Source organism: Pezoporus occidentalis, unplaced genomic scaffold (assembly GCF_034315485.1).
Source record: "Pezoporus occidentalis ecotype Australia unplaced genomic scaffold, CSIRO_AGI_Poc_V1 ctg93, whole genome shotgun sequence".
Classification (NCBI taxonomy): domain Eukaryota; kingdom Metazoa; phylum Chordata; class Aves; order Psittaciformes; family Psittacidae; genus Pezoporus; species Pezoporus occidentalis.
Window position 1 is genome coordinate 2,163,918 of NW_026916294.1, and position 25,307 is coordinate 2,189,224.

A 25,307-nucleotide genomic window follows, 5' to 3' on the forward strand; every position below is an offset into this window, starting at 1 on the left:
ACAATGACTGTGTTCACAGCATTTATGGTGTTTATAGCCTCAGCTACAAAGCCCCATCAATATACTGCAATGGAAATTCAGGCACATTGTTTTTGTTGCGGTTTGGTGCAGGGGAGGTTGTTTTTTCATTATTACTTTTAGAATTTGGAGGAGGGTTAATGTCATGTAAACACCAGTAACATCTCAAAGACAAAAAATGCCTGTATGGTTCTAATTTTAAGTACATGAGGTCATTGGTTAAGCATTTGAGTACTGTGTGCGGGTTGGACCTAAGCGGGTAGATGCATTGCAGTTTTGCTGATCCCGTTTCAGCTTCAAAGCGGGTAAAGCAGGCTGGCTCAGCCACACCAATGATTTACACAGACGCTGACACAGGCGTTTAGGAGCCTCCAGAAAGTCTGTGACTTGTGAACTCGGAGCTGTGCCGGAGGCGGGTACAGCCGCCCCACCGCCCTTCCTAAGGCCGACCCTTGGTAATGGGAGAGTCTCCGTGGCGAGCCCCTCGCCAAGCTGCACCGGACACCAGCACCCCCGTGGGCACGGTCCCGCCCCCCTCACGCTGGGGGCTCCGCAGGCGCCTGAGCCCCGAGCTCCGCTGGCCTCCTCCCCGGGCACCGTATCGCCCAGTCCCCTCTTTCTCCCTCCCGAAGCAGCACACCTGCCGCGGCCCGACCCCTCTCTGGCCAGCGCCCGGCGCGCCCTCCCGGCCATCGCCGACCCCGGCAGTGGCCGACGCGGCACCACCCGTCACGGCTGCCACAGCGGGAGGGACGGTGGCGCCGGCAGAGACTATCCGCCCGCCCGCGTTTGCCGCTCCCGCCCGCACAGCCCGGCGCTTCCTGCGGCGCGGGGCGGTGGAGCCTGGCCGGCGGGGCCGGGCCCAGCGCGGCGGGGCGGGGGCAAGGAGGACAAGGGGAGGGGAGAGACAGGGCAGGGAGCGTGGGGTAGCAGCGGCAGGAGGAGGAGTCGGTGTTGCCGCCGGATGCTGCGAGAAGGTGCCGCGGCCGCCCTGCGCTGCCGGCCGCTCACCTGAGCGGGCAGCAGGAGGAGGAGGAGGAGCCGGCGGTCGAGCTGCGCGAAGCCCGGCGGCGGAGAGGCGGGCGGGAGCGCGGAGGATCGGCCGGGCGGGTGAGACCATGGCGCCGGGAGCCTAGCGGGGCCGGCAGCGCGGCAGGAGGCCCGCGTCCCGCCGTGTGCGCCCGGCTGCCGGCAGGAGCAGCTGGCGGCCTCCGCCGCGGCCTAAAGAGAGCGGGCGGCCTTCCTCTCAGCGCGCCGGGCGCGGTCCCGCGCTGCGGCCCACAAGATGTCCACTCGGACGCCGCTGCCCACCGTCAACGAGCGGGATACGGAGAACGTGAGTGTTGTGCCGGGCCTTACCCCCTCCGCGCCCTTTCCCCCGTCCGACGCCCCCTCCGCAGCCGCGTCTCCCCGACACCTGGCGGCGGCCCGGCCCTGCTTGTCCTGTCCTGCCGCCCAGGCCGGGTGCCCGGGGGGTGGGAGGGCCGCAGCCGTCCCCTCTCCTGGCGGGCTGGGCACTCCCCAGCGCCGGGCCGGCTCCGCTGCCTGCCCGCGCCTTAGGCTCCTCCATGCGGCGCTGCCGGGGCGGGTCCGGCGCGCTGGGATCCACGTCTCCCCAGCCCGACCGCGGCCCCGGGCCTCCGGTAGGGTCGGCGGGAGGCCGCCGTTCCACACCGAGACCGGACAACCTCTTCCAGGCGTTGTTGGGCTGGGCTGGGCTGGGCTGCCCTTATATGTGCTTTGTGGCTGTAAGCGCACACAGGCGATTTGCTTCGGTTCCTCGCCGGCGAGAGGCCTGTGGCCCCGCGGGCTGCATGCCGGGCTGCGCTGCTTTCACGCGTCCTCCACTTCGTGTACCCCTGCCCCGGGGCCGGGGCGCCCACTGGTGCGTTTCCTAACTGCCTGGCGCGCTGTCCTGTCTCGCCTTCTGAGATTGAAACGTACTTGTCCTTTGTTTGATTTGCACCTCGAAGGTGGTCCCCAGCGTGGCTGTTGCTGTATTCCTTCCTCTGTTTTGCTTTGTGTTGCAATTGAGAGAGGCTGTTGTCGTGTCCTTGGTATCTCCCGAGTTGATTGTTTGTGTCTTCCTTTGTGTGCTGTTTAAACATATTTGCGCTCTTCCTCTGCTCCGCCCGGACTTGATGGAGCAGAAGCATAGTGTCGTAGTGGTCTTCCAACAGAAAATAGCCAGCCTTGGTTATGATAGGCAGTGTACCTGGGAAATCTTAAAATCCTGGACCATATTTGGTCCTGTCTATTGGTGGCGATTATTTAAATAGGCAGTAGTAGTGGAGGTGTGAAACTTCGGTCTTGGCAGAGAAGACCAATATTAAAGAGGTATGTTTGGAATGTGGGCTAGATATAGTTAGTTACATTCGAGAAGGTGGCAGAAGGTGCAAGAGTCATACAAAATTTAATGCATGCAGTCACATCCAACTTTGACTTGGGTAGAAAGTGATCAGTAAGAAACGAAGGAAGGTGGCCTGGTGGGTTGAAATTGGTCGAAGAAGATGCTTGTTTGTATTGCATCAATGTGTAGAGGTCCTGGCCCACAGTAGGAGCTAATAATATTTGTTACTGTACAAGCCAAAGCAGCAGTGTCTGCTGAATAGGTTATTGAATTATATGAAGTGAAAAGTGAATATGAGAAGAGAGTTTGGAAGACAAAGGTAACAGAAATGAGATAATATAGTTAAAGAAGTGAAACCCTAGCTTCCTGTCTTGTTATAATGAGCTTTTTAGTATCAGTTGCTCAGTGGAAGCTGAATTGACATAGCAATATCAGCCTGGTTACTAATTAAAGCAAGTAAATGCATTTGGTCTGTCCTTACACTTCATGGACTGATGAATCCTGTATTATTGTCAGAATGAACGCAAGTCCTTCAGATTAAAATGAAAGTTTAGATTTAATTACAAGACAAAGTTTGGGTTTGAGACTCATGAGTCTCCTTTCAATGTATATGGAAATGTAGATGAGAGAGAGATGACAGGAAGAAATATTCATGCATCTGTCCAGTAATATAGTACATAAGATTTGCAAGGTACATTTACACGAGGCAAATGGAAATCATTCCCAAATGCCATTAACTTCTATAGAATGAAAACTCCAGTTAAAGTGAGTAGTTAATTTAGAAAATAATATGCTACATTTGAATATTCTATTTTGACACCTAGAGATGAGTAAGGAGTATTTTTTATTGTTATTTCAGAGAGTGCGTTATCACCCCCCCCCCCCCCCCCCCCCCCGCCTCTTAAACCAACAAACCAGGTTTGTACAGTATATCAACATACTCAGAATTGCACATTTACTCCTGAAAATCTTGGTATAAGTCTGTAACCTAACACTAAGGAATATAATTCTCCAGTGGGATAAACAGTAGAAAGCTGTTCAGGAGTAAGTTCCCAAATCTGCACAAAATAATTCAAGTGCTGTTGTTAGTTATAGCATTGGCTGGGGTTTGGAGCAGTGATCTCAGGGAGGTTGTTGCTTCTGCCTGTTAGGGACCCTCAGGAATTCCTCTTTGCTGCCCATGATCTCCCTTACGTAAGACCTTTTGCTGAAGTGGCACTTGTGGGATGGAGGAGGAGGAGGTCTGTTGCTGACTTCCCAAACAGCAGTATTCTGTAATTTAAAATGGATTCTGTCAGGCTGAGGTGAGACTCTTAATTTACTTTGCATGTGCTTCCTCCTGCTAATAAGTACTAATGGGCTAGAGAAGTGTTTATGCCAATGGGTCTTGATGCACACAAAGTTTAGCTAGTAAGTGTCAGTGACTAAGGTGGTAAGAAGTTGCAGCTAAAGGGAGAAGTTACTGGAAAGAGTGAGCAGTTAAAGAGCAGCATAAGTATGAGTGGTTTTGACCTGGTAAATAACTTCTCTTTGTAGTGCATATTTCCAGTTCCTGAGTGCGTATATTAGCAAAGCTCTCGCGAGTTCTGCAGCTAATGGTGATCTTCAGGAGATCTCCATCTTGTACACATGGCCATCGCAGCAATGTTGTTCCATTGTGTCTCTCTCAAGGGACAGTCTGTATCTCTGTATCCTGAAGAGAGCTGATTGATGGTTCTGAGTACAAACCTACATATATGTCCAGCTGTGGTTTGCACATTGTGTGAGGCATGAAATCACGGGGAAATACCCTACCAGTGCCACCCCCTGTCTCTTGGCAGCTGCTGTTGGTGCTCTTTAAAGTAGAAAAGAAGTAAAATGTCAATGTATGCTTTTCTGAGTGAGTATGCAAGCGTGTTTTTTCATTTGGAAAAAAGAAGATATACTAATTGGATATAACCCCTATCATAAGAATATACATTCTTTGAGGAATTATGGGAGTTCCTGGAAGGATGGGTGAAAACTGTGCATATTTCCGTAATTCTTTGTGCCTTTTCTCCCACAGCACCCTTTGAAAATTGTCTAGAAAGGGATAAGATCATGCAGCAGATTACTTGATAAGGTCTTATCAGAAAACTGGTGTCTAAGGCACAGGGACCACCAACAAGGGACAAGCAACAGGTGGAGGGAAATAGAGAGACAGTCAATGTGTGTGGAACAGACAGGTCTGGTTACAGCAATTCACACCCTCTTTGTGTCTTTTCCTTTTTGCTATTATTTACATCTCCCGGTGCTATGTTTAACTTCTCAAGCAGATGTCTATCAGTATTTTCATTCGGGAATGTTATTTCTCTTTCATGAAAGCTATGCTTAAAGAAACAGAGTATGAGTGTCAAACACTCCTATTGAATGGTTTATTGGGAAACTTGGGGAAATTAATGGGTGGAAGCAGTATGACAAAGATTATTTTCATGCCTGTTACCAGATTTCATTTTTTTCAAGAGAGGGATAAGAGTAGTATTCAAAATACTAATTTTCCTGTGTTTTGATTTTGCACAAGTAACTATTAACAGCTTCCTCTTGATACATTTTACGTAGGTTGTGGTAGGTAATGTTTCCTTGCGTTCAAACACTTGCTAGTTAGTGGTTTGGTTTAGTTTGGGTGAACTGAGCTTTCCATCTCTGCCTAAACTGGAGGAGGAGAGGGACAGGAATGAAAAGTTTTGAGCTAGAGTAGCTTCTTTGTTTTCATTGAGTTGATACTCATTGAGGGAAGATGAGCTTTTATATTTTTGCCCTTTATATTGTGTTGGTTTGTATCATGTCATTAAACTGGGGAATGGTTTTCCTAAGGCTAAAGAAAATATGTCAGTAATGTATTCTCTTAAATTTTTTTGGGAGCTCTGTATAAGAAAAGACTCATTAACGGTCAGCTGTATACTAGTTGCTTTAATAAAATTAATAAAAATGATAATGCTGTAGTTTTGCTTTTTCTGACACGAGGCTCTCCGAGTCTACCATCAGAATACTGCTACTGTAAGTGCAACTTAATCTTTTGAAAGGTATTACTGTTATTTGTGAAGGTATTATTAATTATTTGTGTTGCAGTATCACACATGTAGCTAAACTTTAAGGTATTATTTTGCTTTGTACTTTTCAGACACATAGAATTTGACTAATTGTGCTGCAGAGATCTTGCATGTCTCCAGCAGAAGAAGGAACAAACAAGGCAGGAGTGCCGGATGGTAACAGTGGCCAGAGTCAAGGAGGAATGTGGGAATTGTGGTTTGCCTTAAGTTAACCAGTGCCATATGAGAATGATGAAGAGATGTCATGGCAGAGGGATTTTTAAGGAAGGATAGTGCAGAGACCTATGCTTGTATGATTTGCTTCATTATCATACAAATAATAATAATTTTGACATGTATACCCATTTTCAGGCTAGTGAGGGAAGGCTGATGTCTGATGCCATCCAAAGCTTTCTGATGGGGAGGCTACTAGACAGCTGCGTTTCAAAGAAGAAAATAACCCAACAGGGCAGGAGATAAGAGAGTGGTCAGGTTGGGATAATAATGATTATACCAATTTCTTTCTTTTTCCTTTTTTTTTTTTTTTCCCCCTCTTTTTCCCTTCTGGATTTGCTTTTGCACATTAAGAACACATGGTTTTGATTTGGACAGAGGGGGCGTGGGAGAAAGTATCTGACAAGAATTCTTTCGTTCAGTGCCTTAAGCAGAAGAATGGCCTAGTTTCCAAGCCTTATGGGTTCAAGAGTACAGCTGTATCTTTCTTATCCACAGGAGATGGGCTTTAGCAAAGTGGAGAATGCCTGTGTTTTTTTCTTTGTAAGATTATTTTCTTTGGTCATATATACACCATGAGGTCATAGAGGTTTTTGGAGTGGTAAGAACAGGGTATGTTCTCCTAATCTTATTTTGAAGGCTTGTGTTTTCTCTGTGCAAACTTTTTTTGTCATTTGGTTTGTTTCCATTCAAGTCTTGAGCGAGTTCTTATGTTGTAGGGAAAAACACATGTTTAGCTAGAGCATTATGCAGAGACAGCAAGGTTCCTTGTGTCATGAATTATAGTATCCATTTTGAAGCCTTTGTGTGAATCTGAGAGTTGTGGGGCAGGTGATCTAGATGTTTAGTTTCATTTTCCTTTCATAAAGAGAAGCATTTTGGAATGAATGAGGGCAAAATGTAGCTTCACGCTTCAATGTTCTTTTTACGCATCATAAAAGAATATATAGTGTTAAAGTTCAGGATGAATTAATGCAGTTTGATTGTACTGCTTGTTTCATACTTCATGGGTTTTTTCAGGTTCACAGGTGAACATCAAGTTGGATTGTTTGTGGTTGGCGTTCTGAAAACTGCACTTACATGGTCAGTGGAGTTAAACGCTGAACTAGAACAAAGAGATTATGTTCCATGAAGCCTTGTTCTCAGTGGGCTCTCTACTGTTATAGGGTCACGAGGACTTACTGTTTATAATAGTATAGCTTCATTTTCAAACTCTGCACTTGAAATTTTCTAATCCTCACTAAAGGCAGGATTTTTTCCCCCATGGTACCTGATTATATTTGGAAATCAGTGTTTCTACTGTAATAGTGGTAAGTTTTTATCATCACAATTGCTGTTGTTCAGCAGACAGACCTCCTGCTAACTTCTTATTGATACCAGTTGTTTTAACACAGAAAAAGTAGTGATTTCATTTTTCTTTTAAGTGCAAGTACAGTGATTTCTATAAAATTGCATTCTCCATCAGTGATTTGTATTTGTACTTGCAGAGGTTTTTTTCTTGCTCTCAGAATGTAGTATAGACCTAGCCTTAATACTTTACTGGTGTTAAACACTTTTCCAGTAGAGCAGATTCACGGACAAACTATTGTATAAGAAGGAGAGATGATTTTACTATTAATGTGGAGCTGGAAAACACTGGTGCAGCTAAAGCCCTCAGACGGATTTCTTACTAATTGACCTACTAACAACTTGTGAGCTTGAGCTTTCCAAACATTGTGCTGCTGGAAAGAAAGCACTTTAGCATTTCGGTTTAGATACTATCTTTTAGTACCTCAACCTTTCTTTTTAAATATACCTTTATGCTCTATGCTGCCCTCCAGAATGAATATACTACTTGTAAGTTGCTTAACTTGCAGTAGTAAGTTACTTGCATGACATGTTTCAAACTTAGCTTGTTTGTGTTCTGGTCATGACATGATCTGTTAGATTTTTTTGTTGTTGCAAATACAATGCTTGCTTTTTGTGGGGGTGCTTTTTTTTTGTTGTTGTTAGTTGTTTTTTTTTAGTCTTTCTGGAATTTCAGAATCACTAAACATTTTTTTTAATGACTTCACCATTTTTTCTAGGTCTTCATTCTCGAATGTTTACCCCCTCTAGGTAGTGGTAAATTAAGAATAAATGTTCTCTGCAGTCAAATGTTTCTGAAAACAACTATGAAAACAGGAAAATTCCATTGAAACATTCACATCATTCAGTGTATTGAATTCTAATGCAACTGAATCTGTTTTAATAATTAGCTCTTTCTCCACATCGACTACCAAGCCTGTTTGTTAACATGTTTCTACTTTTCTCACGTTCAGAATTAATTCATGAGAGTGTATGTTCTTTCTTCTTATTGCTAAACTGAGCTTTAGTTTGGGCCAGTTGAATTTCAGCTGAGAGAGACTGTTTCTCCTTTTTGTTTTTCTGTGAATAATGTAGTGAAACAGTAAAATCAAAGGGTTGCTGAGGTCTGAAGGACAGTTTAAGACTTCATAGCTGTATGTGATGATGCAGCTTAGACAGTTTTGCTGAGCATCCTCTTGAATCTAACATTAAAAATCCAAGAGGATAAGATGGTCCTTGTTCTTAAGGCAGTTTTCCGTGTGCTTGTTTCATCTTATTTTTTTTTCTGAGTAGTGACCAGGCACACTATAGCTATCATAGTAAAATAGTGTAAGACAGAAGCATTGGAAAGTACTCTCTGAGCTTATCATAATCCTGCATCTTTTGGGACTGAGATAGCAGCTGTAAAAAAAGTTCAGTTGTTTGGGTTTGTTTGGGATTTTTTTCAGATGTCAGGGATTTCTGTATGCTTTTAAGGAAAACACCAATTTACGCAGAAAGACATATGTTCACAGTCGTAGTAGGGCATCTGCACAGTTAAATTCAGCTGGGCTACAATTAACCTTTAAAGCAGTGAACTGGACATGCTCATAGAGCAGTGCCGTGGCATAGGCTGCAGTGATTGATCAGCAGAGTGTGTTTATGTAAAACCCAAAAGTGCAGATTCTCTGTGTGTCTGTATAGAATGGAAGATCATTATGTTATTTGAAAATTCCCTGTCTTATCAAGACAGCTGATAGACAGTCACTTTACATCACTTAAATCATCGTGGAAGGTAGACTGTCTTCTGCTGGAACAAATGCATTGTCTGCGTGTTTCTAAGTTCTCGTATTCTGTGTTTGTTGTGTATGGATGCAGGGAAATAATTTTCCTTTTATCTTGCTGTTCCTATGTTTGTGGGACACTTTAGGTGTAGGCTGTGTCACCTTGAGAAGTGGTCTGCACTCCACTTGTTTAGTTAGCATTAACATGACTTTAGATCAAGATGACTTTTGTAAAGACGCCTGAGATTTAAGCGCTCAGAACCAAGGACTCATGGCTCTTTGTCTGCAAATTATTTCAACTTTGCAGCATTTTATAAAAATGTAAGTTATGTTATCAAAACCTACATTCATAATAGAGTAATATAATGTGGTTTTGGGGGAAAAAATATTATTTTTCTTCACACTTGCATTCTTCAAAAGACTGGTAGTATCAGAAATATCTTGGGTTACAGTAAGCTTTAGCCAGTTTCGTTCTTGTGATTTCCAAGCTGCATACCAAATCTAAAGAAGCACTTGCAAAAAAAACAACAATCCTAGAAGAGCAGTAAAACATTCTTTAAATTGTTCAGTCATTTTGAACGCCAGGTGAGTGTAATCCCTGATAGGTGTTCATAGTCTTAATGATTTCTCAGGTAAGGATTGATAAACATAGTTAATTTATACTGAGGAGAGAATAAAACACATTCATGACTTCAGATCAGTGTCTGCCTTGTTCACCATGACCCTAGTAGAGTAATAACCTTGTTTTATGTTTAAACATGTGGCCTGTAGAATTCACAGAAGTAGGAAAATGTTAATCAGAGCAGAGAATGATATCCAAACTTATATATTTGAATTTGGTAAGAACCTTTGTCCTGTTGTGTTGCACAATGTGTTTTAAACATACATATCCGCAATGCGGATAGCTTGAATAATAAGACAAAACTTTATTTCACCTCTGATGAAAGCACTTGTGTAGTAAGTACATTGATGTTCACATAGCTGAACATAGAGTTACTGGATAGCCCATGGCAGTCTTTTGCAAGAGCAGATAATGATAATATTACTGGTGACAAAGTCTAATTGGTTTTGTATTATAACGTAATAGTAGCGCATGATAACTTCTAAAATCTCAAGCAGCGACAAAATTAGGCAAGGTTGTTAGAGAGAAGTGATATCTTTCATTAGCTGGATGTGGTTGGAGAAAATAGATTAGATTTGGATAGATTAGGCTCTAGCAGGGCTTGCTGTAAAGGCTTCTGCCCAAGGCTAACCTTGTGGTAAAACCTGTAGTGCCTCTGCTCCGCTGTACTTCTGGAGGAGGACCCACGCCTTACTCATGATGCAGTAAAACACGCACCTTCTTGTAAGTGGAGACCCAGCCTTAGTCACTATGATAGAGTGCTATTTTCAGCTCTCTTGGAAGTTTTTCTCCTGACTTCCTCCTGTCCCCACTGTGGGTTTTTATCTTTTCCATCTCAACCCAATACTTAAGAAGAAAGTAGAAGAAAAATAAAGTAAAACATCTTTTACTTGTCTCCAAGCACTCCCCTTTTTCAGAGGGGAAGTGGTCATTTATTTGTAATCTTAAAGGTCATCACAGACCATTTTTTCTTATTTAGTCCCTTGAATAGTTGACTAATTTCATTTTAAACCTGGTTATATTCTGTAACCTGCTATCACAGCAGCTTATTCCTTACATGCTTCCCAATATCTATCTCTCTGAGGTTCTATTTACCCATGTTCAGTAAGCTGCTGGCCATTTAATATGCCTAATTTCCTATTTTATCACACCCTTGCCCCCATCACCTTGTTTTCTCTCACATTTTGCTTGCTAATGTGCTTTCGTGCTTGAGCTGGGGAACTTGTTGCCAACTTACTTACACTTCTCACTCTTTCTGGGATCTTTTCCAGTTTTGCTCATTTAATGACGTAAGCAAAACCAATACAAAGCTTTACTAAAACTACATAGCTGTTGCTCCTGCTTGTCCTTCAAGTAATATTCTTCTGTGTGAATCCCAAGGAGCATTTTGGAATGGGAATAATGTGAACTGGGACTGAAGAAATGCTTTGCTATGGGTGGGTTGGTGGGAGTTGTTTCTGGTTTTGGGGCTCTTACTGAAATTATTAGCAAAAAGGATTACTACAACTTTAAATACTCACCAGTCAGATTACATTTTCCTCACTCTGCATTGCCTTCCCTCCCCCCTAGTAAAGTTACTATGCTTTCTTCTCTCAGATAACAACAGAGAGTAAGCAAAGTTTTATAATGATTACTTAGAAAGATCATGCAATTTTATAATATTCTTTGTACAGAGAGATTTTCTTCATAAACTCAGTAGATAAATGAGAAATGTAATGTGTGAGAATTGCCGAGTTAGGGAAGCAAAGTGTAGGGCATACTGCAGTACATCTAGCAGCAGTGTAAATTACTTGTGCTTAAGGAGTAAATATCTGGAATTCCTTTTCAAGAGTGCATGCTTGGCTTCAGTTGTATATAAGTACCTTTCTAATTCTTAGATGTTTCTGTCATTGCATAAAATAAGCAGAGGCACAGCTCAAAAATTCAGAGAATCTCATGCATTAAGAAGGGTCTGATTTCTGCCTTCTTACCTTAGCTTGTTAAATGCTACGTTGAGCTCTTACAGGGGATATGGTTGTTTTCCACAAATGCATTACACATGTAATGTATTTACTCATATCTCTATTCCAGATAATATTATCGATTGAAGGTAATAGAATTGTTTAAAGCATTTGGGGTTTTTATTTGGTAATTTTTCCAACAGTAATCAGATTTCTTCCCCCTTGCAATTATTACAGCAAGGACTGTGTAGCAGAGAATGTCATTACTTGGTGAAGGACTAAAGTAGTATTTTCTCCTTAAGATTAGACTCTAGGAAGAATAACAATTGTAATCATTCAATACAATGAGATGTATACAGCAAATACGAATACTACTGCCTCTGAGTAGTCTTTACTAGGCATACCTGTGCATAAGAGCTTTTCAGATTTGCTTTTCTTAATTTGATACTAATTTAACAGGGGTGGCTTCTTTTTAAAGTTCTTTCTTCCGGTGATGGATGCAAGATGCACATGAACAAAGAAAATTTATGAAAGCACTTCACAATGAAACTCTTGCTCCATCTACTGCATATTCCAGAGAAATCTTATCTACATAAAGTTGGTATGAGCAATAAGGGTCGATGTAATATAGATGCTGGAATTAGTCAGTGGAAGACATTATTATTAGAGGATGTATGCCTGCAGTAGTGTTCCTGAACAAGCAAAGGGAAATCTAATCCTCAGTCTCTGTAAAGAAAGCAGACTGATAAACTGCATTTAAAAGGTCTTTATTTTTAAAAAAGCTCTTCTTGCTTATCCAGTGATTGCAGAAGGGTAATGCTCATATCAAAATAAAATTTGATGTTTTCTAAATGCTACAAGAGAAAACCTTGATTATTATTATAATTTCTGCCATTGTAGGGTGCTTAGTTGGGGGGTTTTGTGTGACCTTTTGTAAAACTTTATATTTTGGTATTGTGCACAAGCTTTTGCACATTTAAATTCACATTTTTTTTTACGCATTAAATTCATTTCCTAGTGGTGTGTAATATTTTGTTTAAATAGAATTCCTTTCAAAGTCCGTGGTGTCAAGCCTTCTTGGACTAGTAGGGAAGTAAAAGTGTTAGAAAATGAATAGATTCTTTGTTAGCTGCTTGGTGAAACAAGAAACAAAAAAGATGCAGTAGCTTTTGTACCCTGGGATTGGAAGGGTTCTAGTAAGTTTGGTAAATTAAGGAAGAAAATTGTAGCTGGAGTTCCCAGTGAGACTGTGATAATTCAGGAATCACAACAATTGCAGAAGGGGGTGTGTAATTATCTCCCCTACAGTGCTGTGGCTTTCCTCATCTCTTAAGAGGGAAGGAGCTTCTTAGGGCTGTGGATGGGGGAGAGCAGGCTAATGGTGGAGAGAACATAACATTGCTGTCTGACCCACTCTAAGACTTGGAATAATTCAATAATATCCATTTGAAATCTCTATAAGGGTGACTTTCCTGTAAGTTTTTCTGGATGGATTCCCAGTTGCTGGTAGGGAGATTGATAGTCCCTATCACCTGCTGACAGTGTCCCATGACTTCTGTAATTTCCTGACTTTCACTTCCTTTAGGCTAAATCAAATTAATTCCTGTTTTAATATGAGATAGTGACTGGTTAGGTAAACCACCATAGTTGGGGATTTCCAGACTGTAAGACTTGTTGCTGTATTGATGTCTAGCTCATGACAGAATCAAGAGTTGCCACTGGTAATAGTGGGCACTGTTGCTGCTACTGGTTATTTGATATAGATCACTATCTAGATAAAGAAGTCTGGAAGTGCCTGACTTTGACAGCTTACAGTACTGTCTAAAGGCCATAGCTGGGGATCTGGGATTCCTCACCCACTGACTGTCAAGGGTGCAAGAGAGAAAGATTCTTTGGCTTGTATCCTTAAGTTTCACCTATATATATGTATGTATGCACCTATATATATACACACACATATATATGTATTACTTCTTCCACGTTTTCTTGTCTTTTTACTTTAATGGGCTGGGTAAATCCAGCATCTGTTGTTTTTAAAATTTTCTTTGCATCCTGTGATGTTTCTTCTTTCCCTTCTGTTGCTGACTTATGTAACATGGGCTATTCAATTTACGTTCATGCTTTTTCTTGTGCTTGGCTTTTACATCTCAGCTATAATCACACCTGAGTTCTGTTTACAGTGTGAATTCAGTATACTGACAGGTATCTCTGGTATATGTGTGATTGTCAGTATTCATTACTGTATTACTTTGTCTGCCACTTAAAAGCACATAAAGAAATATGTTCTATTTTACTAGATGTATTAATGCAAAATCTGTGAGGAATACTGCTGCTGTTTGGTTTTCCATTTTCTTCTCCTTCTTCAATTTGGCTTCCTAGTTGCATATATTTCTGAAGTGCTAGATTATGGTAGTTTGTGATCATAAATAATTGAAGCCCAAAGGTTAAAATAGGTGGTTGCATGAGTTTAGAAACGAGGGTCCTTGAGGAGATTTAGCTCTATATAGAGTGTACTCTTTGATCATAAGATACGAGCTGGTCCAAGGGACATGCAGTGTTAGCACAGCTTAAAGTTAAGCATAAATCTGTGCAAGGCTGGGGAATACATTTGCAAAGTTGAAATGTGGTGTAGCATTATCCACATAAAGGTAAATAGTTACTACAGCCCAACTGAGGACATTTTATTTGATCTGTTAATTAACACATGGAAAACAGGGCAGAGAGCACTCGGCAAAAGACTGTCTTCATTTTGCTTTGCGTTTTTCATTTGCGTTCACAGTGTCCTACTACACCAGCTGGCTTGGATACATCATCATAATCTTCCTCTGTGTGTAAAACATGGTTGATACTTTCAGAACACCAGCTAAGTTTAGTGGTGTCCTTATAACCTTACCTGCAGCTCCTACCGTGAGATAAAACTCTGGCAGACTGTTCTGGATAAACAAAACCATTGTAACGGAATAATGCTTGAGTCCAGGCTTATTGCTACAGGTGTCCTATGCTGTCGAAGATGCTTCCTCCTCTTAGGAAAGTGGCTAAAATGCATGTTACTACTCAAAGTCAACCTTTGTATCAATGCTTATGAAAAGTAATGTCTGCAGAATGCTGTGTCTGATGATATCCTGGCTTAACTATTAAAACTGTATCTCCTTGGCAAATGTGTTCCAGTAAACACTCTGCACTTCTAAGGCAAGACTTGCTAATGAAATCAGAAGGCCTTGCTGCAGATACGTGTATCAGAAAATGTTATTAAGCCTTAAAGTTGAAGAAAGTAGGCTAGTATGCTTTTGTGCAAGAGACCATGAAGGTGCTGTCCAGGTCAGGAGGGATTCCCTGCCACTCCCTGAGGACTGCAGCTGCTGTGGGAGGGCAGGAGGTAGGCCCTGTGAGTCTGCTGTAAGTGTGTGCAATTTTTCCCTCTTCTGATTTTCAAAATTGACTGGATGCCCATTGTATTGTAGGAAGGGAAATATTAGATGAATCTCCATACCCCTTAGATTAGACTTTCAAGATCCCTAAAAGGTACATGTCAAAAGAATATTGGAAAATCCTGCTGAATATTTGGGTAACTTCATTTGAAATGTAACTTGACGTGATTCTCAAGCATCCCAGAGTCCTGTGGTGCCCTGCAGTTTCTTTTCTAGGACATGTGTGCATCAATTAGTATGTATTGCTATCAGGTTGGATATTTTAATTGGTCATCTCATCACTTTTTAGAAGCAGACTTTACTTCAGAAAGTTAAGAAGACCTTGAGGTAAAATAGTCTTCAAGTAAGATGGTGATCTGTCTTGATGGATTCATAATTGGATCCATTGGATGAATCCAGTAATGGGGATGCTAAGGCTTCAGAAATGCTGCTAAAAGAGTAACTTGATTTTCTCTTCTATGTAGCATGAATGTTAAGGATGCTTTGCCTATGCATGTCACTTCTTTAAGCTCACGTTACATGCTTCTCTGTCTCATACACCAAGTGCAGGGAAACAACACGAATAAGAAAGTCTGCTTATTTGTTTGTGGGATTTCTTTTTTTGTTTTAGTTGGTTTGCTTTGGAGGTTTGTTTGCCTGGTGGTTTTGGGGTTTTGTTTGTTTGTTTGTTTTTGTTTTGTGTGTGTGTTTGTGTTTTGTTGTTGGATTTTTTTTTTTTAACCTTGTTTTGGAATGGGAATAAGTATCTCCCAGCTGCAGTTTCACCACTGGTGTTAACATAGAGCTGATGTGGCCCCCTCTTCCCAGTGATGGATGTTCCCCTTCCTTGCACCTGCACTGATGCTTGGGATGCTGGGGGTACATGTACTTGAGGAGCTGGCAGTTACCCTAGCAGGAGAGTTGCTGGGTTTTGCCTGGTGTGGCTTCCTGTGTTGGCTCTCTCTCCTGCTGGCCGAGTGTGGTTGTGACTGGGTGCAGGCGTGTAAACAGCGTTGGATCAGCTTTAGTAGCCATTATGCCACATGTGGACCCTTCCAGAGTTGTTTTAGGTATGCTGTGGGCAAGGAAGAAATTCAGGTTTCATAAACTTGGAGAGAAAGAGTGATTTGGGGTTCAGAGCCTGGTCCCAATTGGCTGCTGCATGCTTTCTTTCTTTGGAAGAAAACTCCTCATCTGGCCCAGAAGATGGTTTGTTTGATCCTGAGTGTCAGAGACAATTAGGTCTCTAATCTGGTCACTCTTCTGAAATAAACCTTGCCTCTTGCTGCTGTTCTCATCTGGAGGCAAGCCTCAGGTTTCCAAACTGCAGTCTCCAGGCTGCATAAACAGCCCTTTTGCCTCAGTTTTGAAGGTTGATGTTGAACCAGTTTCCACTTCTTGTACTGCTGCAAATGTTTGAGAAGTTCCATGTGCTTGATGTGATCCTGAACCGTAAGTTGTTTCGTGTCTCTCTTCTCCTGCCTTTCATCAGGCCAGTTGAAAAATGACCTGGCTGCATCAGTTATAAGTGCAATGAAAACTCCTGCCAGTTTCCTTTGCCAGAAGTTTCGCTTTCTGGGTGTGTTCCTGTTCTTGTTTGGTTGGTTCTGTTAACGATCAACATCAGCATTTCATTGTCTTTTTGTTTTACTGAGGGATTTTGAGCAAACTGTGAGTGCCGTGGCATTCAGCAGCAGTGCCCCGTAGCTGCCTGTATCTCTGGGTGATCACATCCTGAGGAAAGTGCAAGAAATGTAGAAAGAACTCTGTCTGCATGAAGGGTCTCTCTCTGTTTAAATGTGTCTAGGAGACTGCAGCAGGAATTGCCTTTCTCTTTCCTTCCCCCTCCCATAAGTGCTTTCCTTCAAAAACATGGGTTGTGTTAGATTTCATGGGTGAGGGACATTAACCATTTTACTTTGACAAGATAAGAAATGTGTACTCTTTTGCTTGATGGGGCTGACTGTAGCTTCTAGTAATACACCAAATTACAAATAAAAATGAGTAAACATAAGAGGATTTCAGGAAAAAACTCCCCACTTCCCTGGGTTCTACCTGTGGTTTACAGCAGTAGCTTTTAGCTGGCTTGTCTTTAATTCTCACTGGGGCGCCAGGGAGGGCTCAGCAATTAATGGAGATGATATGGGCTGGCTGTCCTGAATTAGCCCTGGAAAATGTTGTTTGTGTGTTTGGGATGAGTCAGGAAGGAAAGTGCCAGGTTGGAATAACTGTGCCAGTTCTCAGTGAAGCGGAACAAAGGCAGGAAGGTCCTGTTCTGCTGCACCTGCACGCCTGGCCGGGCCCAGGGCTTCAGGCTCGGGGAGAGGAGGCAGCATGTTGGCTGAGTGCAGGTTACAAGACCTGATTCAATGCTATGAAGGTGTTTGTTGTTCTGAAGTGTTTTGGCTGACTTCTCAGGGGAGGACCAGTGCAATTATTATATTTTAATCCTTTAAATAAAAAGTCTGTGACTCCATGTAACAACGAACTCCACCCTTCCATATGACGTTACTGCTGTGTTAAAAAGGAAGAGAAACTGGGAGCAAGCTTACTATAACATGGGCAGGATTTATGACAAGTTAGTGTCACTATATGAAGATTACAAGTATTCTGAAGAACCTTGTGTATGAACTTTTGAAAATCAGCTGTGTGTGGCACTGCACTGGTCATGGGCTCTGTTTTCTGTCCTAGATTACTGCAAGTATGGAGCTGTAAACATCACATCCTGTGTAGTTTGTGATTAGAAAAACAATTCTGTTTCGAAGTTGGCAAACTTATTTCTGCTATGTCTCACAAAGCCCTGTTGAGCACTTAAAAGCAAACAAACAAAAAAACCCCCAAAAAACCAAAAAGCCTCACCAAAACTTGAAGGGGCTTAGGAACCATAGTAACAAGCACAGGATAAGATTTATTCAGTGCTCAGCATAACTTTAACTGTCACCAACATATGTATGCTTTTAAAAGGCATCTTTGTTGTAAATTGACATTAAGGGATTGTATTTCACCTTGCAATAGAAATGGTTCCTTATTAGCTTTGAAGTCTTTTTTTTTTTAAATACAGAATATTACAACTGGGAAGAAGAGAAAGGAATAGAAAAAAAAAAGAGCAAGGGGAAGTTATTGTGTTTAGTATCTCACTTGATAATATCTATTGAACTCCATGCTTGTAGTTTGGATTTTTTAAGTTTTATATAATGGCTTTCAGAGTTACAGGATCAGTTAATGAAATGTTCGCATATGCTTGACTGAGGTCAGCTGTATTCAAAATCATTGTTTCTTATTGCTGACATCTTCAAGCTCTTTTAAAAGTCCGTGGCTGGAATTCCTACATATTATGTAAATCTGATATAAACTGAAAGATGCATATGTATGTGTTTGATTCCTTTTTTTTTCTTTTTTTTTTTTTTTTGCACTTCTGGAAAGCGTCTGTGAGCAGGCTCAAACTGTGGCTACAAGTTCCAGACAAATGTCCTGGTATTGTCTGATTGTCTTCTGTCCCTGTCATTTATTGACCTTGGTATCTGATTTAAAAATCTATATATACTTTTTTTTCTCCCCCTCACTGTGTGTGTGTTTCTTGGGATTTTCTGAGCAGAGTCCTGTGTATAATCCTGTTGCAGTGGAGTAGGTTGATTGCTTTGCATTTGTGATTTATTTTTCTGAATGACAAAGCTTCTCTCGTGCATTCCCAATCTCGTATACATTTTATAATTTCTGATCAGCAATTAAAGGAATCAGGGTGTATACATTCAGTCTTAATTGTCGTCTGTCCCCACCCCAGCACTTTTTCATATGTCTGAAATACAAAAAAGTCAGAGTAGATAATTCTCTGTTAATGTTCTGATTGAGATCAGAGGTGCTTTAGTAATTGTAGTATGATGCAACAGGTACATGTGGCCAGGATGAGCTGTGGTTTTGTGCAGATGGGAGGTTTACCTGGAAGAGGGGTGAATCCCCTTCTGCACAGGCTGATAGATCAGGTACTATCATCTTGTGCAGTTCGGAGTTTGCACCACGCTTCATACCCTGTAAATCTGGACCTCTGAGTGCTCTTGATGTATGATGTAGAGCAAGCTGATACAAATGTTTCTGTTAATTTCTAAGTTGAGGTTTACCAAGATCTTCCTTCTAGTTTACTTTTAGTTTGATTGTTACGTTAGCAAAAGACTTGCTTGTAGTGGCTTGCTAGAAGCAAGAGAGCTTGCAGTTGCAGAGAGCAAGCAGTTTAAACATGAAAACATCCGGGACTTTACTTCTCTTTCTCCCCTTTCCTTCCCCTGAATTCTGAATCAAAGCCATTGCAGATGAGAGCTGTTCAGGAAGACAGTCTCCTAAAGCTGTCAGACTCCCTCTGTCTTGCATAGCTATTTTGATTACCTTGCAGAATATGACAGCTGTTACAAATGCTCGTGTGTATTGCACATGCTTGAAAATGTTGGGAGTTATGAATATAAAAATTGCCTGGAAGAAATTTAAGTTCAGAACAGGAGGTAATAGAGGAAGTGTGGTGATGTGCCTTTTCTAGCACTGTGTGTGAATGCTTTGCTTCCATGGACTGACTATACCAAGGAATTTGCCTTGCAGTAATTCAAGAAGGGGAAAATTCAGGACAAAGATGTTTGTTTAATCAAGTGTGGTGTATTTGCAGGCAGATCGATGTGTGGAAGTTACCTATTACTCAGAAAGGCTATAGAGGCTGTCACTTTTACTTGATTGAGAAGGACTGTGATTTGGTGGCCAGAATAGTTTTGGGGGCATTTTAAGAATAAGCTGTAAGAGCAGTTTATATATTTGGTGTTGTAAGTTTAATTATAGTGTATAATATGTGAGAATACTACTCCAGTGGCAAGCTGAGTGGCTAAAGGATGCTGAATAAGCAGAGTATATACTTTGTATCTACTTTGTGGGGTTAGTTCTTTGGTGCTTCCTCAGAGGTAATGTGTCTGGGCATCGGGTCATCTTGCTTTTGCAAAGCTACCTTAGGTAAACATGGAAAGCGATAGCTTTGAGCCTTGGGGAAGCAGTGGATCAAGTTAACTCTTGCAATTTTAGTACCTTTGGCTTTGTTATAACTCTAATGGAATGTGTCAGAAACAAACCTAGCTAGGGTAGTAAGTGTTAATTGAGCTCTTTTCAGTAGCAATCTTAAGTTGAATGCTACTTTTCTGAGGTGTCAGAAAAAGTGGTGGATTCTGTTTTGTGTGGCTTTTTCCTGTTGTATTGGTTTTTATTTTTTAAATACCTGATTAATATGCAGAATACTAAGTGGCTGTTCTAATATACCCTTTCAACTCTAAACATTTGTTACTGCTGCACCTTTATTGTTTAAAATCACATTTTATATTAAGAAACATAGTTTTTTGTACTGATTTCCAGGCATTTTATTTAACACTGACATAAACTGAACATACAGCAACGGTGTATATGAGGTACTAGTAAGGTAGTGTTTTCCACTAAAAAAAAAATAGAGAAATACCAGAATCCCTAACTAAAATCCCATGTGGTTAGCTGGAACTGTTTGAGATGATAGTGAGCTCCAGGGAGAGCAGTGGTTTTTACAGCCTGCTTTTTTCCAGCACCCTGTAAAACTTCTCAGATTTTAGAGATTGTTCTTCTGCAATGGCGTAATCAAATAGCCACATAGTAGCTGATGCATAATGAATGAACCTATTGTAATGGACCAGAAAGATCTTTAAACTATGTAGTCTGTCTTTCTAGACAATGTGGATATTAACGTGCTTCTGTGGAATTCAGCTTTAGCATTGTTTGGAAATCATCTCTGAGATACCATTATTTGACTGACCTTTGTTGTTGCTGTTTTCCAACATCTTAACCTTGACATGTTTCGATGTTGTTGAATGCTTATTTCTAGAAGTTGCTGAGTTTCTAGTTCAAATTCTTCTGTACTTTCCAACAAGAGCAAGCTGTTGATGTGCAAAAGAAAGCCGATTGCAAGACTTAAGAAGAATAATTTGAATTTCATGCAGTTCTGTTCAAATTGAGAAGTTTGTGAGCCATATATATAAACTAAGAAACTTGACCTTTGTTATGCATGTTTTCTGTCATCCTTGGCCATAGCTGGGGAGAATGGTTGACTCTGAAGATAACCTAAGAGAGAATAATTAAGAAACTGTCCAGAGGGGCTTAGTTTTTCTGTCACAGGAAGGCCAAAGTCATCATGACCATGAACTTTGTTACTTTCCCCAGCAACACACACTTCAGATTTGTTTCTGCATTATATTGTCATTTATGCTTTCAATAACAATAGCTATAGCTGCTTTCCTTGTTAAATCTGCATTAAAATTATCTCTCCTGTGAAGCCACCGTATGCTTTGCCTATGGCATTGGTTTTGCTTAGCTATCCAACTGTTTATCTAAAAGATTCCTTTGAGCTGGAAGTAGGCTAATCCTGTGAAGCATATGAAATTGGCAGTTGATATTGGGGTTTCTAATGCTTCTGGTAGGCATTGTAATTCAAGTAGTGAAAACCTAATTGTGTGCATAAACAGGCTCAAAGACTTCCAAAACTTGCTTGTGTAGCATAGTACTGTAGCTCTGGACAGGGTTCTAGGTACAACTGTAATATTCATTATTGGCACTGTAAAATTACTGATCTGGCGGGTGTTGTAGGATCACAGGCTGGTTTGGGTTGGGAGGGACCTTAAAGCTCATCTAGTTCCAACCCCCTGCCACGGGTAGGGACACCTTCCACTAGAGCAGGTTGCTCCAAACCCCATCCAACCTGGCCTTGAACACTGCCAGGGATGGGGCAGCCATGGCTTCTCTGGGCAACCTGTGCCAGCGCCTCAGCACCCTCATAGTGGAGAACTTCTTCTTAATGTCTAATCTAAATCTCACATAAATTTCTTAGGTAAGATTTTTTTGGGCTGTGGTTTTATCACATGTAGGAATAATGTTGAAGTAATATTTCAAAGCCTCTTTGCCTGGCTCTGTCCTTCTGATCCTCTCTTTTCAAGACCAGAAAAAGTATTTTAATTATGTGCTTCTAAAGGATAAACATTACTGCTAGTGTGTTACTTCATGGTTGAATAAATTTGTCTGATACACAGAATCTAAGCATGCCTGACTTGCTTGGTTCTGGGGTAGCTTGCAAAACAGTTTAGCAGTGGGGTAAAGTGGTATTTTGCAGAGAGACTCTGGTAATGAAAAGACAAACAGAGAATTATCTTTAGGACCATTCTCCTGGCTGTAGTGAATAATTAATAATGCTTTAGGTGATGTAAGCAGAGCTGTGCTACATTTGGGAAGAACATTCTGGTTGTGGTATACTCCTTGTTTTTTCCGGTTCTCTGGCAGCTGTTTGCTAGTTTTCCCAATTCTGCTAGTGCTTATGTCCTGAAATAGTCACCCTGAGCCAAGTGGAATTATCTGTGAGCCATGGTGTTTACAGGAGGGGATTGACTTTAGTGTATAATAAAAACACACTGGAGCTAGAAGCAGTCTTTACATTTTGCTTGTAGAAGAAAACAATTATTTGCATAAGGAATGATGGGTGAAATCAGCGTAGACCCACATTAGATTTGATACTGGGAGAAGCCAAGTAAAGCCTCCCGCTGCCTTCTGACTCTGCTTTCAGCTTGATGTCAAAGATCTAGAAACCTTTGGTCTGTAAAGAAGGTCTCAGAGCTGTAAAGGTACAGGTACAAAGATACAGGTTCCCACTTTTTGACTGAAGCAGTGAATAGTGGGAAAATATTGAGGTGTCTTTTGAGTTATGTTGATGCTTTATGCTTAGCAGGAGCTGGGTGAACTAGTAAGCATGCCTTTCTGTTGTTGAAGCCTAAAGACATGTTGTTGTTGAAACCTAAAGACATGTTGTTGTTGAAACCTAAAAACTGGTCTGCAAAGACATTGGTTCTACCTACAGTATTTGCCTGCCTTAAAATCCTTACCTTAAGAGAGCAGGGGCTGAATTTTACCTGTTATATTTGTACCCAGTAAGTTAGAAAGCAATTTGAAATACTGAAACACTTAACACCCCTTTAACATTTTCTGTTACTTTGGTTTCTCCTTGAAACACTTCCAAGCCCCATCTGTATGTTGCCCCTTATATACTTGGAAGTTAAAGGGTACAGAAGCTCTGCAGATTTCAGTGACTAACACTTAATGTGGGATGATGTGTTGGTATGCATTAAAAATAACATCCTTATAGTTCTTCAGACTTTTTAAGATTTAAAATTGTATTTATGCGGTATCATGGAGGTTTTTAAGAATGGATCATTATTTTTAACTAAAGGTGTAGAGTCTTCGTTATTTGAATGAAAACTTCTCTGCCTTACAGAAAGATGCAGACAGGTTTGGGGAGCAAAGCTTACTTGAATAAATACTTTTCTCATAATGTTATTTGGAGAAAGTTAAGAATAAAATAATTGAGTGAAATCTTATTTCCAAATATGCCAAAGTACAAATATTTATAGTTTTGTTTTGGAAAGACTAAATTTGGTTAGGATTAGTCAAGTTTGTAATATAGTAGTGTAGTGTGTCGTTTGGCACGGTTTCATATTAAAGTCTGTAATGGTTTGTTGATTACTACCTAGGTGTCTCTAGTTTTATTTTGGGGGCTTGTGAAAATCTGTCTGTAGGCTTTTCCTGAGATACTGTCCAAAGACAGCACATTCTGCTTAGGCTGCATCCAAAGTTATCATATATATATTGTAAAAGTAAATAAATTACTCCCCTCTACACCTTTTTATGCTTTTAGTCTGTTTTGCTGCACTGTCTAAAATCCAAGTAGCTAAATTCCAAACTATTTTATCTGCCTTTCAGCATACATCTGTGGATGGGTACACTGAACCCCATGTCCAGCCTATCAAGTCAAGTAGCAGACAAAACATCCCCAGATGTAGAAACTCCATTACATCTACCAATGAAGAACATCCTCACATTGGAAATTATCGCTTACTGAAAACAATAGGAAAAGGAAATTTTGCCAAAGTGAAACTGGCCAGGCATGTGCTTACTGGAAGAGAGGTAAGCGTTCATATTGCTAAATCTATTGATAGATAGGTAGATCAGTCTTTGTTACTGAAGTATATTGATGGACAGGTCTTGTGTTTGGAGGACCTGGTTTTGCAGTGGACAAGATAGCATTGTTCTGTCCAAACACTGACAAGTATAACACTGATTCCTTGGTATTACCATCTTGTGGCAAAGCTCTGAGCTCCTGCTGATAAATCCTCATAGGTGAGGCGATTTTGCTTGACGTGATGCATAAAAGCAGACATATATGTATGTCTTACAGGTATATCTATGATTTTGCTTGCGAAGGTGCAATATATTTTTGTGCAAACGTTTTTCTGAGTTTAATAATTACTTTTGTTTTGTTTTGTTTTTTTCCCCAAGGTTGCTGTGAAAATAATAGATAAAACACAGCTAAATCCTACTAGTCTGCAAAAGGTAAGAATATGCCGTAACATCTGAAATTCTATGAACAGTTGAACTGGGATCTTTTGGGTATTTAACAAAAATATTTGGTCCATTTATCTTGCTAAACAAACATCTTTGTGTACATATGACCTTGGGAGACAGTATTTGCTATAAGGTGCAAGTTGTCTAAGGGCAGTTACTCTGTGTGTTTCATATCTAAGCATTGCTTCTTTGTTCTTCCTTCCTCCTTCAGCTTTGTTCATTGCTGACAGTAAAATTTGTATCTAATTAGGTACACAAGTAGTTTGTCTAACTAATAAATCAAGACATAATGCTGTAAAAGAGTTTTTTCTTTGATTTTTCTGTAATATAGTAATTGTGTATAGAATTGCCAGAATGACTGAACATAATCAGAACATTCTTGCTTGTTTGTGCCTGTAGACAGAAATTCAGAAGTCCTTCATAACCGTTGTGATAAGTGTTTTAACAAAACCCTGGGGTTTTCCATGTGCTTTGGGTTGCTAATATTTGAGCTAATGGAAAGGGACCCACAGAAGCAGTACATGACAGAGCATATTGGGGAAATCATGTGCTGCTCACATAGCTTGTTTCCTGCCTAGCTTGGTATATTTACACTAGGAGAGCTGTATGAGTTTGTCTCATTGTTGAGCAATGAGAGGGTTAAAATGTTCTGGAAAACGAAACATTAAAAACTTAACTTCTGGCATAATTGCTGTAATGACAAGTAAGTTGTATGTCACACAGTAATATTCAATAATAAATCATTCCAGGTATAAATGAAACTTTCATAGCCTATAAAAGATGCTGTCGCACTACACAAAATACTTTTGTGGTAGGATATTGCTGCTGTTATTTGGTTGTTGAGTGGGAAGCTGATAGCAAGAGAAACATTTTTAGGTACAGTTAGAAGCAGCTTATAGCAGAACTAAGTTAAATTTAGTGATTTAACCACAATTCCATTCTTCAGTAACTTCTAAAAATATTTATCCCATCTTCTGTTTACACTAGAAAGTGTGAAGTTTTCCTTTGTAGCATCTTGATTGAAATTGATTGTAGAAAAAAAGTAGGTTTTGTTTTGAAGCTCTAAATGTCTTCAGCTTTGCAGTTTTCTGAGAATTTTGAGTGAGTATTGATTCCCTGAAAGTTTTTAAGTAAGGTTAAGCACAGTTTTTGCACCGTCACTCAAGCAACT

The 25,307-nt window shown here is 40.7% G+C and overlaps 1 protein-coding gene across 11 annotated transcripts in view; it reads left to right on the top strand.

Moving 5' to 3' along the window:
- The first annotated feature begins 1,213 nt into the window (after positions 1 to 1,213).
- Positions 1,214 to 25,307, top strand: part of MARK1 (microtubule affinity regulating kinase 1) — a 58,374-nt gene continuing 34,280 nt past the window's right edge. For all 11 annotated transcript variants that reach the window (XR_009962215.1, XM_062605819.1, XM_062605822.1 and 8 more), the window contains exons 1-3: positions 1,214 to 1,354; positions 23,495 to 23,698; positions 24,071 to 24,124. Coding sequence is in view for 10 of the 11 variants with exons in the window: in XM_062605819.1 (XP_062461803.1) it covers positions 1,304 to 1,354; positions 23,495 to 23,698; positions 24,071 to 24,124 (309 nt within the window). In the remaining variant the exon portion in view is untranslated. The remainder of the gene's footprint in view (positions 1,355 to 23,494; positions 23,699 to 24,070; positions 24,125 to 25,307) is intronic.